Source organism: Petromyzon marinus, chromosome 55 (assembly GCF_048934315.1).
Source record: "Petromyzon marinus isolate PM22_M1 ecotype Great Lakes invasive population chromosome 55, UKy_Petmar_22M1.pri1.0, whole genome shotgun sequence".
Lineage (NCBI taxonomy): Eukaryota > Metazoa > Chordata > Hyperoartia > Petromyzontiformes > Petromyzontidae > Petromyzon > Petromyzon marinus.
The window spans coordinates 7,550,959-7,567,493 of NC_133721.1; the positions used below are offsets into that span (position 1 = coordinate 7,550,959).

The 16,535-nt window shown below is 44.7% G+C and overlaps 1 protein-coding gene across 1 annotated transcript; it reads right to left on the minus strand.

Moving 5' to 3' along the window:
• Positions 1 to 1,256: 1,256 nt before the first annotated feature.
• Positions 1,257 to 12,139, minus strand: LOC142905601 (polyunsaturated fatty acid 5-lipoxygenase-like). The gene is made up of 15 exons (XM_076052230.1): positions 12,015 to 12,139; positions 11,378 to 11,532; positions 10,719 to 10,914; positions 10,140 to 10,221; positions 7,635 to 7,757; positions 7,409 to 7,515; positions 6,906 to 7,078; positions 6,630 to 6,776; positions 5,939 to 6,142; positions 5,385 to 5,471; positions 4,541 to 4,711; positions 3,584 to 3,764; positions 2,794 to 2,894; positions 2,509 to 2,676; positions 1,257 to 1,738 (listed from the first exon to the last, which is right to left on the minus strand). The coding sequence occupies exons 1-15, from the start codon at positions 12,031 to 12,033 to the stop codon at positions 1,559 to 1,561; spliced, it is 2,094 nt and encodes a 697-aa protein (XP_075908345.1). The 5' UTR covers positions 12,034 to 12,139; the 3' UTR covers positions 1,257 to 1,558.
• Between the last annotated feature and the right edge of the window lie 4,396 nt (positions 12,140 to 16,535).

Genomic DNA, 16,535 nt, shown 5'->3' on the forward strand with positions numbered 1-16,535 from the left:
AATCTCAATTCCCTGGATAGAGCCCCACCACCGCCAAGTAACCCACAGTGGCCGTGATCACCCGACGTGCAAATTTCCTCCAGTGTCCGAGCTTGACCACCCCTGTCACCCGGTGGCAATACGAGTGCGATGCCGGTTGGCGATGACTATCAGCAGCCTAGATGCCCGAGTTTGCAAAATGGACCGGGTGTCGTGTTGTGACTCGGCTGTTGGGGTTAGGATGCATCCATAGTCAGGTCCAGAGGTAAGTTCTGGTTCCAGTCACCCTTATACACCCCAGCCCCATCCGGTTATGCTCTCCTTCCCGAACCTTCGAGCAGAATCCTGGAGGCTTCCCATCGACCCCCTTTTACCTTTACGCCAGATACCCCCCCCCCCCCCTCCGTAGTATGCCCGACGTCACGCATCCTCCCCACGTAGGCCGTGTAAAAACAATTCACGTCTCAGGCAAAGCTGGGTAGTAAAACTAGTAATACCCATAACTGCGACTACCCCTTTTTAGGCCAACAGGTGGCACCGTCATTGCCACTAGTAAAAAAAGATCAAATGCTTGGGAATGTGCATTGACAGTTGGTAGTATAAAAAAGTCCATCACTAAAATTAAATCATCATGAGCATTCCTCCCCCCCCCCCCCCTTAGGCCCAGAATGGTAGTGTACCGCTGTATATGGGCCATGTACTTACCTGCAGTAGCAGACAGGGCCGACCAGGGGCAGCAACTTGGACCGGCATGAGGGTCGCTACATTCCCCAGCCCCAAAAGCAGGGAAGGGTATAAAAGCTGGACATCTGGACAAGCCTGGGGCCAGTCCAAAGATTAAAGCCAAAAGACTAGCTAGCATAGGACCCTGGGAACCCCTAGACCCACTGCCCTTGTAAGGGACAGGACTGAGTGGGCCAGTGGTTGGGACCCATACCCTGGCTGGGTCAGTTTCACCTCCCCTAGGTCACCCTTAATCACTGGGACCACAGCCTCTCCTCTGGCTAGGGCCCAAGTCCTGAGGCCATACCTTCCCAGGCAGTAGGTGAAGTGGCTAATGCCCCTTGAGTTAAGAATGCTATTGTTACCCTTGTAAATAAACGCGTTGCCTCTGCAAGTCATGGCCACTTGCCTGGAAACCCACTATAGCGCCACAAGTGGCAACTGTTTAAGGCGCAGTAGTGGTGCCCTAAAAAATCCATGTGAGATGGCAGCCCAATCTACAACCGAAAGAGATAAACACAAGCTACGTAAAATAGCACATCTGCCGAAATAAAAAAGGTTTATATTTTTTATTTTTTTTCATTTTGCAACGTGCACATAAGACAGTTCAAGGTACAACACGGTGAAGGAAATATTGGCACTGCATAGCCATCTTAAATCTGCCATGGCCCCACACATAATTGAGAGTTTGCATTTAGTGCAAGGTTTTTTAGGACAAAAATGTTTAAGCTGATGGAAGTTTGCATTGCAAATTGAATTTTAAAGCAGCCTCCATTAGAAAAATTTGATCCCTTGGACACACAAGGCTAAGGCAGGAAAGCACAGCAAATCTAAGCCTCTGGTTTGCCCCCATCATTTAGATTGTGATGCTGTTGGCCACCTTGTCAGGCTTCAGGTAGGGATACTTGATGGGAAGGGTCTTGTTTCTTTCAACAATGGATTTTGTAATCACCTCGAGGTCGGATTGGTATTCTTGCATGGCCTTGAGGGCATCTGGGTTCTGGAAAGGTTCATCTTGGAAAGTTCCAAGGGTTTTCTGCACGCATTTCATGACAAAAACAGACACCATTCAAGACATTGGTTGACCCCCTTGTAATTAGGTCAATAGAACTTCCATGCGGCAGGAAGAGGTTGCTAAATCATGGATCAAGGTTTTAAAAAGGATACGGTCTTTATAAAGGTGACCGTTGTATAATGGTTAGTAGACTGGATTCAACTAAGACGTGGGTTTGAAGTCTAACCTTCCAGTGCAGCAGCTTCAAAAATCATAGCATTATATAGTATACAACTTGCACAAGTTGGCCCATCAGAAGATCGTGGATTGGGTAAAGTGTTGGTACACTCACCTCCAAGATTAGTTATGCATGCTAGTCACTAGGCAGGGTTCAGTGGCTGCCCTTTCAGGACAATCATACCTAAAAAGGTCATCGTAATCTTTTAAGCCATGAACTGGCTGTAAATGTTGCAATTTTGTGCCTGGCAATCTTTTAATTGGTGGAAAGCCCATCACCAGCACTGTCCTCCACGATTACCATTTAGATTAACATTAACTGTCCTGCCTAGGCTGCCGACCACTTGAGGTATACCTATTTCAAACCTTTATAAATGGTTTTCCTTTAGAGGCCAGCCAGCTTTTCCCGATGACGATCACTTATGTACAAATTACAATGCTTGGATTGCAACACATCTACACGAATTTACCAAGACCCAAAGAACAGGAATTCCTGCAGGTCACGAAAGCTCTAAGTCTGGATTTAGACCGACGTAACCTTAATCCGCATTGCAAATGCAGGAACAAGCACCTACCTCTGCAGCACTGCGGCTAAGCACCCAGGTGATTGCCATGGAAACGCAAGACACCTGCACATCAGGCAGTGTCTGCAGGATGAAGGGCATGTCCACCACACCCTTGGTGGCTGGAGGCGGTTTCCTCATGGCACTGGGTGCATTTGGGATCCATGCATAGAAGTCAAACTGCAGCACACAGTAGGGGTGGGAAGAGCATTTTTATATACTACAAAGTCAGAAATAAACCGAACACCACTTTGCAAGGGCTTTCGTTCAAAAAACAAACAGCCGAATATACATTACCTGGCCATAGTTGACGGCAGAGTGCTGGGCAGAGCACAGGAACACCACCATGGTGAGGAATTCACTCAACTCTGACACACATGTGAACTTGGTAGGAAATCCTGCAGCACAGAACCAATGTTAAAAGGAGCAACGAGCGATGAAGTTGCGTTAAAAACAATGCTTGGACGGTAAAACCTGCAAGCTCAAATATCCCCTCGTTTGAAATTATAGCAATTGTCTTGCTATTGACGAGAGCAGTGGTTCTTGGCCTGGTTGAGGGACCAGTGGTTCAAATACCAAGCCAGAAATGAACAGAATGTCATTGATATTTATTAAATTAGTTGATATTAGGGTAAAGCATTCCAAGATCTAAATGCCCTTCAAAAATGTGAATAGCCGCACGAAAAAAGTTATGGTAATGCAGTTTGTTGTATTACTGGCATTTAGATAATTTATTTCTTTGTCACTAGGGCTGGGGTCCATAGAAACCTTTGCATTTGGCAGTGGTCCATGGGCCAAAATAAAAAAGTTGATGCATGGCGTATTGGTGGCTTTGTTAGCACACTGGATTTGCTATACAGAGGATGCCTGCAAGTTCCTGGCAAGTCATGGGCATACATTTAACATTATGTGGCCAAGAATGGTAGGATACACCAGTTGGCCGAAACCAGGTTGCAACCTGGTGTAGTAATGCATTTCCATCCTCAAACAAGTGGTCTGGCCAGCATGGTAGGGCATTCAATGACCTGGCAGAAAACCCCCTTCCTTCTGCAAGTGCTAAGACATAATTGCAGGGCTGCTTAATTACCATTGGACGGGTTGCTCAGTAAGGCATGGTTGATGTCGTCAACGAATGCTTGAAGTTCAGCGTCACCTTTCACGTCTTCGTCACTTTTGTAGAAGATGGCAAGTATCTTATCGACAAACCTGCACAACGTAATGGTGCTTTTAGTTAAGATGAATGCCACAGGAACTGAAGCGACCTTAGTCTCAAATCAAGTTCAATAAAAGGAAATGTTTTGAATTGTGGTAGTGTTTAAAGTCCCTTGTATCATTCCTAGGATAACAAATATACCAAGTTGGGGAAAATACATTTATTTACCCGGGGGTAGGCAGCATCATGTCATTAAATCATTATATTAAGCTTGTGGCTGCAGGAATCCACTCGTTGGTTCTTTCGTTAAAGTCACGTAGGCGACCCACCAACAAAGCCAACGTTGCTCCCTTTCTCTCGATGTGGCGGTGGCTCTCGTTTAGCAGACTAACTCGCTGTGATGTTGTGCGCGCATGCATTTCCTATTGCACGCGTCAATCCCCTAGGTGGTGGATACACCGTCACTACATATTGAAATGCTAATTTCTGACATCACAATAGCTACCTCCTCAGCTCTGTCATGGAGGTGCATCACCCACATCAGTTCCCATCTTTGGAATTCTTACTCGCTTAGGCAGAAGCTCTCGCCCCCCTCCCCCAGCTGTATATATAGGACTTGTTTCAGCAGCCCGTTTCTCACTCACACCTGAAGACGATTGCAACGTCTCGATCTTAGTTTTTCTACCTAGATGACTTACCGAAAGAACCAGTCAGAAACCCTGTCTTGAAAGGGAGGAAATGAAGTCAAATTTAGGGTTGACTCATAAATTAGGTCTCAAATTTTTTTTATATCTGAACTGCCTTTGCAATTGGTTGCACGTGCCCGCCGATAGCACTTTCATCATCAGGCACATAAAAACCACTGGCACCAGCGTATAGTAGGTCTGGTTACTTGTGAATGGTCTTCCAGATGCTGCAGGCATCATCCCTGTAGTAGTAGCTGGGCAAGTCACCAACACCTCGATCTGCCACATCCTTCAGGATGCACAGATGTCTGTAGGTGAGCGCCTTCAAGCCCTTGCCACCAAGCTTGAAATGGCCACCGCCCCCAATTGACAGCGCCTGCACAAGTACATTTCAAGATCGTGTCATTCGAAGCCTTACCATTGAAAGACAATGCAGTACTCGGACGTGTCGATATGCATGGCGATGCAAAAGGAGCCAAAAGGTGGCAACCTTCAAAGTTGGGTCAGTCTTTGGAAAATTGCATTAAGGTATTGAGGGTCAATAGGGGAAGGAGAGATTAACCATGGTCACTGTATGGGCATGAATTGGGCAACTATAATTTAAAATGGTAGCCGAAAAGTTCGACAGGTATAACAAAAGCTTACATCCTTGCTATTAAAACTATTGGATATAGTCAGTAGGGACAAAGCAAAATGAAATTAAAGGAGCAGGTTGAAGTACTTGCTGGTATCGTGTGCTTAAAACTTGGAAACGTGCACAGAATCAGGTAGATGCACGCTTGGTATTATACCAGGATGTTAAGAGCGAGCAATGTCAAACACCGCATTGGAAAGAATATTAGGACGATTGAGGTCCTGTAAATGGATTGTGAACATCAAGCAGCTAAACAATAGAATGCATTGGAGGATATCCAGGAGATGAGCAATGACAAAATCAGCTCAAGCAGCAGAAGTAAGATTGTTGGATTACAAGATTGCCTCGGAGGCTTTGATGCCGTGGCTTAAGTGGCAACTCATTTCAAAAGGCTTGTAAAAACCACAACCCTCACCTGATCCACAAAGGCTCCTGTGCCCACAAGCTGCGTCCGTGCACGCACGTTGATTTCCAGGGTGAAGCGCAGGTGGCGATATAGGAGCTATGCGTAAGCAGGTCAGAAAATCAAATGACCATGTGTATTAGCTGGCAATACGCTTAATTTAATTAATGTTACTTTAAGAATGCACTTTCAAGTCCTTAAAAGGAGAGGGCAAGTCCTGTGCACAAGGCATTTCATGTCTTGGTACATATACATTTCCTCAGTTATGTACTTGGATAAAGGTTTACTAGAAAAGGAGAGTCACTACATTCTGGAAGGATGGTTCCACACAACCCACAAGAGTAAAAATTTACCGTCACAAAAATGACCAGAGTATTGGGCAAGATCTAAGAATCCAGAGACCACATCTCCCGTCAAAGAAGCCCTGTTGGTTGACAGGCAGTACAAGGACTGCCAGGATGGTGACGAGCACCACATGCATTTAAAAAATACAAGCTAGCAGTGGATAACTGTGTCACTAGCAGTCTCCCATGCGATAAACGCCAACATTAAAACCATGGATTCACCTTATGGACAGGATGCATTGTAGACAGCTGCCGCAAGGTGGCCATGGTGAACACCTCGGCCAGCAAGTGGGTCTTGAGCAAGTGCGTGGAGATCTCATGGATCTGAAAGTCCATGGAACGAACCCACATCTTGGCCAGCATCCAGTCGTGCGCAGAGTCGCTCGGCAAGAAGATGGGGTTATCCGCCGATGGCTTTTGCTGCAGCTGTGGATGCATGGTGGTAGGAGCAGCAGAATATTGTTTGTGTAAAGCTACAGTTTTCGTACCGAAGCTTGCCATGTCCGATGTTTTCATTGTCTCATGTACGACATGGTTACTAGAATGAATAGATTAGTAGGTACTTGAGTGTGTACCAGTTGCCAACTTTACAAACTCTTATTCATACGTTTGTAAAAACATAAAAGTTTTGACTATCACTTTGTCTATGATTGCAGTACAGTTGGCCATGTACGTGCCAAAGTACACAATGCACCCAGGACTGTTATTGTACAGTGGATGAAACGATTAGGGTAACTTGGTCTTTACTAATACCCACAAGCCAATGCAGGAATGCCATAATTACCCAACCCACTGGCAAGGGGAGAGCTAGTGACATCTAGGGCAGGAGTATACAAGTTGGAGATGTGGCCCTGTTGATAACAAAAGTTACCATTGCCAGGATGCTAGCACGAGCGCAAAACGCACAACTTGCCTGTATAGCAATAGGCAGCAGCTGCCCTTGTTTGTTGACGTAAAGCAGGCACATGGGAGCTGCTAGGTAGAAGGGCTTGGAATGGTTGAATGTATTGCCAGGAATGCCATCAAGGCACTGGTAGTCCACAATGTAGACATTGCCGTGCTGCGAACATGCACACAAAATAATCCCACAGGTCATCACCACTGTAGTGATGCGCTTATTAAGCTATGGTCTGCACAAGGTTATTAGGGGCAAGTTTCAAATTAAAACATTGGGAGATCTTTACAGCACCTTGATCTCGTCTTCAAGGGAGCATTCACGGACCAGGCTGCTCTTCACCATGTTCGTGGTGACAGGGAAATTCTCAGGCAGCTTGGTGCAGCGTTTGATGAGAACAGGGTTGACGCCATTCATGAATTGGTAACCGAAGAACCAGTCCTGATCCCAGTGGTGAGAAACATACCCTGCACAACGGGAGATAGCGGAAAGACGTGGAACAGATGCCACATACAGGGCTACAATTTAAAACCGCAGAAAAACGTGGAACAGATACCACATACAGGGCTACAATTTAAAACCGCAAGTCAGTTGTGTACATGTACACCATTACTTCAAATTAAGTCTCGCAATCAATTATAAAAAAGGGTATGGCAAACTACTGGAGGGGACGGTGTGGCGCCATTAATTTCCACAAAGTAGGTGAAAAACCAGCAGGATCGGATCTTAGATGTAATCATGGAGTCAACCCTAGACTTAGTTGACCACTCAAACCATAGCTACCCCACCGTGCACACCTGCAATTTCACTCTTGACCCTTGTAAATAAGCGACGGAAGTCTTCTATCTTCGTCCAAGACATGCCATCGAGGTTCATGAACACCCTCAAACCCAAATCTTGCACACTAAACGACAAGTACAAAAGTGCAGTCAGACCGATTAGGGACATTTGAAAAGAATTCAAAGCTAGCAACATGTCTAACAAAATGGTAACAGTAGTGTGGCAAACAAATGGTGTCTTTACCTTTGCAGAAAGGACAAGTTGAAATCGGCACTTTTCTCATCATCAAAACGGGTGTCGCAGGGCAAGTCAAGGAAGGATTTGCTGTCGACTCCAAGGGGAAGCCCAGCCTGCCATTCTAGCCACCTGCAGAAAATCAAAAGCAGGCCGCAATAGTTTAGGTGTCAAAGTCAGGGTTTTTGGTACACACCGGTCACTATAATGGGTGGCAAAATTAGATTGCCCATTTTTGTAATCGGCAGCTGGCCAACTGACAAAGGGGCAAACGGTCACGATTCCAGAACCGAGTGTAATAATAAAACCCAATTAGGAAGGTGAAACAGATTAAGAGCACACCATTGAAAAGAAACGGTGGGAAAATGTAGTTCCACCTCTTTACGCATTCTGAATCACCCAGTGTTGGATATATAGGCCTGTTCCAAAATTGCTATTAATAATTGCCAGTAATTTTTTTAAATAAATGCTGCTACAAGGAGCAGCCAGAAGGAGATAGCATAAAGGCCATTAAAAATAAATAATAAACTGCAGGACAAAGAGCGGTTATGTTATCTGCGAATCTCCAGAGCGCCAAAGAACGGCTCAAATTCCCAGAATCAGATACAGGGCAAACAAACATTACAACCGATTTTTTTTTCTCTTCAGCAAAAGTTAAAGCTTGGCTATAAGAATAAGTCTATATTATTGCTTATTATATGTCAACCTAATTTAAGCCACGCATTGTATCTTCTATGTACGTGACTTTACCAAGAGAACCAAAGTACACGAGTTCCTGCAATCACGAAAGCTCAAGTCCAAACTAAGCTATATATCCAACCTCCAGATGAAATCGGAAATAACTACAAATCTTGGTTGAAAACCAAATGATATTTGAGCGACGTTAAACCGAGGGCTAGCCAGAGAGAGAAAGAACCTCCCGGCCACCTTAGTCTTCCCACAGTGCAGGATAACAGGAATTTAACACCAGAGCGAGGACATTGCTTGTTGCAAAGACGGAGCCATCTGTACCCCATGGATGAAGAGATACCTTGGGGCGGGGGACGGTGATCAATGGATACAGATGTCTTGATGGGATGACACACACAAGCAACGCCCCCCCCCCCTCCCACTACCCAGAGCGTAGATTTTTCGAATGTAACTGCTCAACCAGCATCTCGACAGACCAGTTCAACAAGGCACAGCAAGTTCAACCGGCAGATCAGCTCAAGATCTACTGAAGAGGGCAGCGAGTGGCAGGCCGGGGGTGGCCCCATGATCACAGGATGGCAAGGGTCGCCGAGTAGCGATGTATAAACGAGCGTGAGTTGGGAGCTGAAAGACGAAGTATCGCTCAGACTTGTATTTCTACATCAAGTGCCAGCGGCCACGCGTGTGCTGGCTCATTCAGCAGCGGAAAGAGCCTTTATCTGCTAGCATGAGCAGCCAAGCTGACACCGAACAAGAGAACAAAGCCGTTCGTATCACCCTACCCCACTCAGACGCACCCCCCGGCATCTGCTTCAAGAAGACGCTCATATTGGGACAATCAAGAAGAGTGACATTGCAAAGGGGGCAAATTAAATATCAACGGATTGTGAAGAACATTGTTGCCATCGAGTTACAGGGATACTGCTACTTAGTATTTGAGTCGTTCGTTTTTTTTTTATTGCATGATGTTGCATATGGATCAACGAATGGGTGCAGTAATGCGTGGCTAATTTCCAGTGTACGAATTTGCATATTATAGGGTTAAGGTTTGTGTAGAATAGCATGCATGTTTAACGACCCTCTCACCAGCTGAGCTCGCGTTAGGCAGTGGAATTAATCACATGTGCCGTCGCCAAAGCGAAACAACGCAATCATTGACGGTTAGTGTTGGTACTGCATTGATAATTCCAAGCCGAGAGTTGCATCTTTTAGAGTTAAGGTTTAGTTAGAAAATAAAATTGATTAACGCAGAAGTGGTTGTAAGTTTCTTTCCCGTTTCAAGCATAATAAATATTATCTACAAGAACTGTATTCTGCGTTGAGATATGAATTGACAAACCATAATACACTCGGTAAATTGTAAAGCGAGAATAATTGTATTGCCGAGTGTTAATACGAAATTAAACGAAGCAGAGTTTAATCCGGCCTACTTACAGCACACCTGCATAACTTAATACGACTAATTGTATGATCCCGATTGATAACCCGACCCTCGGCAGCAATGCGGGGCCTAATTATCATAAGGGCTCGCATTAGCATAATCACCCCCATTTGCATACATTAATACGATTATCCCTAGATTTAGCATAATTCTCAATTAACAATTTCTGATAATTACATAATTTTCCAAATATAATTTAAATTATTATTTCAAAATTTTCATAACCGACATACAACCCCAGAACACAGTAGACAATTCCAACTAACCTTGGCTGTTTTTAGATATTTTTTGGCAAAGTGTGACAGCAAGTCTAACAGTGTATTCGTAGCAATTTGCAATGCAATTGGACACGCACGAGACCATGAATAACTTGTGCCTCAAACCTCAACGAGTGCCGTCTCGCAGACAATTCCTCAGCCCTCTTTTCCTTTAGTTGAGCCAAGGTCTCGTGCTGTGGCAGAATACCTGCAATGCGAAGGGTGGAAGCAAGTGCAAAACATGCGTCTGGTAGCCACAACACCGAGTTGAACGTACCCAACAACTTGCAAAGTCAAATTCTAGCTTTTAAATTACATTGTGGGCGAGAACTGTTGCGCAGCAGAATTAAGGATCATGTGGAGAGGTCTTGACGGCCATGTGGACAGCATTTGAAAAAGGCCTGAACACAAGTGATTTTGCCAACTGTTCAGGGATGTAGTTCCACATGCAGACAGGAGTATAATTAGAGGGGAACCAAATTAAGGCGTCATCTTTCGTTAGCCGATTGCACAACCTGGATGGAATTGTGGGAAATCAGTTAAAGGGATAGTGCAAGAGATAGGTGTCACCTCAAAAACACAAGGAACCTTGGTTTAATGCTAGACCATGCTGGTAGTCCATAAGCATTTAATGGAATTGTACCATCTCCATGCGTGTAGAGACCTATCCAAAAAAATGGCGATCTGCCAACACCCACATCTTACCAAGCCCCTCCCGTAGCTCCATGGAGCCCTGCTCGAGCCAGTGGTTGGCAGGGAACCGGTGCACACGGCCACCCGGAGCGGCGACCTCCACGTAGCGGCAGAACCACGAGTCGTTCACCAGGAACTCCTCCTTCTCCAGACGAACCATTCGGATGTCGCCAATGTCAAGCTTGCTTGGAATGCTGTAGATGTCAATCTGGCCATAACATCAAAAAGGATCCTAGATGTCAGACCTAATTTTGCTCGAAAGGTGAACATGCACATGAAGTGTTAGTTTCAGGTATTACAAAGGAGAAATTGCGTCCATCCCCCCCCCTTCCCCCACCAGCCAAAAACAGCCCAAGGCAACACTGCACATTCAAACCACAGGGTCAAGAGTATTGCCCATGCATGTACTTGTTTCATCGCACTTTCAACAGCAGAACGAGATTACATTCAGCACGAATGCGCTCTTCAGGAACCCACCGATCACTGCAGCCTATTCCACAAGCCGTTCATATCGTGGTGGTCACCCATCCAAGCACTGCCCAGGCTCGACCCATCCTTGGCATGCAATCTGGCATTTGCCAGGCAATTCAGTCAGAAGCTAGGACAGAGCAAGCTGTAGTGTGTAGTGCTTATTCCCACAAGCCGATTAGATACACAATGAAGCTACTCACCGCCCCAGGGCAAAGGTCCAGTCCGAAGTGGTCCAGAAGCTGCCTATTGCTTTGGCCTGCCGAGCCAATGATCGTTGCATACACGAAGTTCATGGTGCCCGAGAACGGTGTATCGCCCGTGGCTACCGTCAGCTTGTACAGAGTCTCCACTTCTCCTGCAGCACAGCAAGACGGGGATGGGGGGGGGAGAATGGGGGTAAGAGCATTTGTCAAGGGCAAACGCGCAAACAGCTTTACACCCCAGTACCAGCGGTCGCTTTTCAATTGATTATGGACGAGTCTACACCATCGTAGACTAGAAAAACCTTTTTTATTAAAACATCGGGAATAAATAAACAGGCCCACATACGCCGACCTAAAAATGATTTAATTGCTTGCGGTGTGCCATTTCAATCAACCTAGCAAGGAGTCCGCTAATATCGTTAATACAAAACCAAGAACACTACACACAGATGGTTTCATAATCGGCGATCTGCACACTGCCATTTTATAGAAAAAATATAGAGGGAATAAAATAATCCACGTCTAGCGAATTCAAGCGACCAAAAGGAAGCATCTTATTAAAAAGGATACACTTCGAATACGGACAGCAAATCACCACACAGTTAAGATTGAACAAGGCAAGTTTCAGACAAACCTGCTACACCTTCCAGCATGATGACGCTTCCACACAACCACAGGCACCCAAATTAACTGCCCGCTACAACCAGACCAGTGAACACCACCGCACAATGATGCACTGCTCACGGCCCTGTGTTACCGAATCTGCTTTTATATCCTTAGGACTGGAAGAGCCCAGCCGGGAAATCGTTAATGTGAGGCGTGTCTCTTATTGCCATCATTTCGGCGGTACAATAGAACAATAGTGATCAGTAAATAATGCAGGGTGTAGTGCACGTGGACAAATGAATCCACTTATCGATTGACTATAGTAGAACAATATCAATTGACTCATTACAATAGAGCAGTGATCAGTGGATACTATAAGAAGTGCACGTGGACAAATGAATCCACTCAAGGCCGTAATTATAATATATATTGGGACACACACTCCCCCCTCCCCAATATTCAAATATGCTCAAAATGTCCCCCCCAATATATTGTTACAAAAATAATTGCTACGCTATGTAAATAAGAACAAAAATTTGCTAAACCTTGGCTACAATATCAGGAATTGTCTTCATATAAATCAATGCATAGATTTGTTTATATGATTGTGTTTGTAGTTGTACTTTATTAATCCCTAATCTCTGCCATTACATACAATGAAACAAGAAATGGTAAAAAAGTAAAAACAGAGCGATGTAATACAATACACTATTAGACATTGTAAAAAATTAATTAAAAGTCCATCCAATGTGTTCGTGAATTTTTTTTAGATTTCAGGCAGGAAATGAGTCTTAAAATTTAGATATTATTTCTGGGTTGGGATCCCCAGACACCCTGGAATATTTGGTCCCCCCCAATGTTGACTCCATGGCTACGGCCTTGAATCCACTTAGTAATTGACTCATTACAGTACTTTAATTGAGCTCCACTTTTGACAACTCTGAAAACAAGGATATTTAACTGGCAGGTGGCAGTGATTTTGTGTCTGGCCTTGTGAGTGTTAAATATGTTTATATCTTTTTCGATTTAAAGCTTTCGTGACTGCAAGGATTCATCTTCTTTGGTTCTTTCGGTAAAGTCACATAGAATGAGAATAAAATAATAAAATAACAATAAAATTCTCACGACGTTCCGGCCACAACGCAAGCGGCCGTGTTCAAGTGAAAGGTACAGACCTGTCGGGACGACAGAGCTTCAATGAACGATGTTAAGATTCGTAGCGACTTTTAAGCTGGTTGGGAGAAGTGAGGCACCTTGACAAAGGGGTTTACATATCAAATAGCTGAGGGATTAGCTTGTGACTGGTCACAGGAATGGCTATGTTAAAGTCAAAACCTACACATCCACAGAGGCAACTAGTAATTTAGCATTGAAATAGCTAAGGGATTAGCTTGTGACTGGTCACAGAAATAGATGTTAAAGTAAAGGCCTACACATCCACAGAGCTTCAATGAACGCTGTTAAGTTGCCTCTGTGGATGTGTAGGTTTTGACTTTAACATAGCCATTTCCGTGACCAGTCACAAGCTAATCCCTCAGCTATTTGATATGTAAACCCCTTTATCAAGGTGCCTCACTTCTCCCAACCAGCTTAAAAGTCGCTACGAATCTTAACAGCGTTCATTGAAGCTCTGTGGATGTGTAGGCCTTTACTTTAACATCTATTTCTGTGACCAGTCACAAGATAATCCCTTAGCTGTTTCAATGCTAAATTACTAGTTGCCTCTGTGGATGCGTAGGTTTTGACTTTAACATAGCCATTTCCGTGACCAGTCACATGCTAATCCCTCAGCTATTTGCACAAGCTAATCCCTTAGCTATTTCAATGCTAAATTACTAGTTGCCTCTGTGGATGTGTAGGTTTTGACTTTAACATAGCCATTCCTGTGACCAGTCACAAGCTAATCCCTCAGCTATTTGATATGTAAACCCCTTTGTCAAGGTGCCTCACTTCTCCCAACCAGCTTAAAAGTCGCTACGAATTTTAACATCATTTATTGAAGCTTTGTGGTCACGACAGGTCTGTTCCTTTCACCTGAAGATGGCTGCTTGCATTGTGGCCGAAACGTCGTGAGAATATTTTTTGTGTTATTTTATTATTTTATTCTTATTCTGCGTGACTTTACCGAAAGAACCAAAGAAGATATGTTATATCATTCCTATTAGCGGCTCGAGGTTGCATCACGGGACACTTATTTTGAGTGGGCAGACTCTGACTTCATTTTAGCCAGCACTGGTCCGAGAATATACGCGGGATTAACAACCAGCGTGGATGGAGGGTGGAGGGAGGGGGATTTGTGGAGGGAGGGGCGAGGGTGGAGGGAGGGGCGAGGGTGGAGGGAGGGGCGAGGGTGGAGGGAGGGGGCGAGGGTGGAGGGAGGGGCGATGGTGGAGGGAGGGGCGAGGGTGGAGGAGGCGGTTTCCCATGGGCACGCACGAAGCCCGGCTCAGCGAAGTGGGATACGGGTGGCGTATTCATGCAGACGTGCATGGTGACGTCACAATCACCACGCACTTATTCACCCGTGTCAGCCAGTCAGGCAGCAATAATTTTTTCTCATATTATGTGGGAGGCTTTTTTATTGAAACCAAGGGGCCATATTTTTCTCAACAAAGCAATTTCTCCAATTTCGACATCACTTGCATGGAGACGCCTGGTGTGTAATGCAATGCAGTAGATCATCGATTACCCGGTGGCTTTGGGGGGGAAGAGGGCGCTGGATTTTCAAAAACGCCACATGACATCATTATGTAAGAGCATATTTATCACATTTTTTGCTAAACATTTTTTAAGGTGTTGTGTACAGTATACATATTTTTTTGTTATTTTTTATGTTTTTACGAGATGAAATTGCCATGAACATACAAATAGACAAAACAAATCCTACTTTAAAAAGTTCTTGTATTTACTGTACCATATGTAGCCGGTCCGCCCTGTCCCCTCTCCTTCTGTCGTGAATCCTTGCGAGAGGGGACAGGTCGGATAAATAGACAACAATAAAAGTAATAAAGTTTGGAGGTGATGAGTAGAGATTGCGTTGTGCTCTGTCCTCCGGAGAAGTGGGTGACTCCACAACGAGCCCGGGCACCGAGGGTTTGTGAAACGGCAAGAGTTTATTTCAAAAGTTTTCTTCAGAAGGGCAATTGCACCTCTGCAATAGCGATCATAGACACCCTCCACGCCAGAACACCGCAGCTGAATTCCTCGGCATCAAGTCCACCCAAATCGCAATCATGGTGATCATATTGAACAACATTTAACTTACATATTATTTAACAAACATTTCACGAGAAACATTTTAATATCTAACATCTGCCCCAAACATCTGTTGCGCCTTTTACATCCCCTGATAAGTCTGCATAAACGAAATATACTTAAACAATTATTAATTCAATTTTAATATAAATTATATTTACAAAATGTATATTTGAGAAAATCATATTTTACGGATAATAAACATGTGAAACAAGTATTTCTTATACCCAAATGAGGAATGCAACCTTTGCCAAAACAACTGCCCAGCTCATCCCATTAGCTAAATTTTACAATTAAGCTCGAAGTCAGCCATTCTGCGCCTTCCAAATGAACAGCGCAACACAATAACACCATACTTTTTGGTTCTTTCGGTAAAGTCACGTAGGTAGAAATATAATAGATCACGACGTTTCAATCGCAACACAAGAAATCGTCATCAGGTGAGACAACTACGGCAAGAAAAAACTGCTGAAGTAGGCGAGAGAGTTGCTGTGGCATGAGGTGATATAGGTATCGGCGGTAGGGGGAGAGAGAAGGGGGGGGAGAGAGGGGGCGGGGCAGAAAGTGGGACCCCACAGCAGCACCTGAGTCACCGGTGGAGAGATCCCAGACAGGTACAGAGAGAGAAAGAGACACAAGGAGTCAGAAATAACAGCTGACATAGGCAGGTAGGATGGAAACATCACAGTCGGTTAAGACTTTATCTGGTAAATGTCGTCCTTCCAATGATTGCCAACAATATCATCACTAATTCGACTTCTTTTATCGATTCGAACAAGCAGCGCTCTCTAAAACCTTCGGCCGCTTGACCACCCAGATTTTATGGTCTTCCAAAGATCCACAAAGAAGGTATCCCGCTCCGTCCTATCATCTCCACCATTAACTCACCCACCCACAAACTGGCCAGATTTCTGTCTGAGACCCTGCTTCCTTTCACTGGCAAGACCACCTCAGCTGTACTTAACTCAGCTCATTTGGTTTCTCTCGTCAAGGACATCTCACTGTCTCCAGATGATTTACTTGTCAGTTTCGATGTAGTCACCCTGCTAACCAAGGTACCTGTACCTGATACCATTGCAATAATTGAAGACTTGGTCCAACAGGGACAGAATCCAGATGTACCAACTTTGGTAAGGCACTGCCTTACCAACACTTACTTCACCTGGAATGGTACATTCTACAAACAAAATGAGGGTACCCCAATGGGTTACCCATCATCGCCAGTGGTAGCTAATGTTTTCATGGAGAAATTTGAGACAGATGCCATCCAGACATCCACCCTACGTCCTTCCTT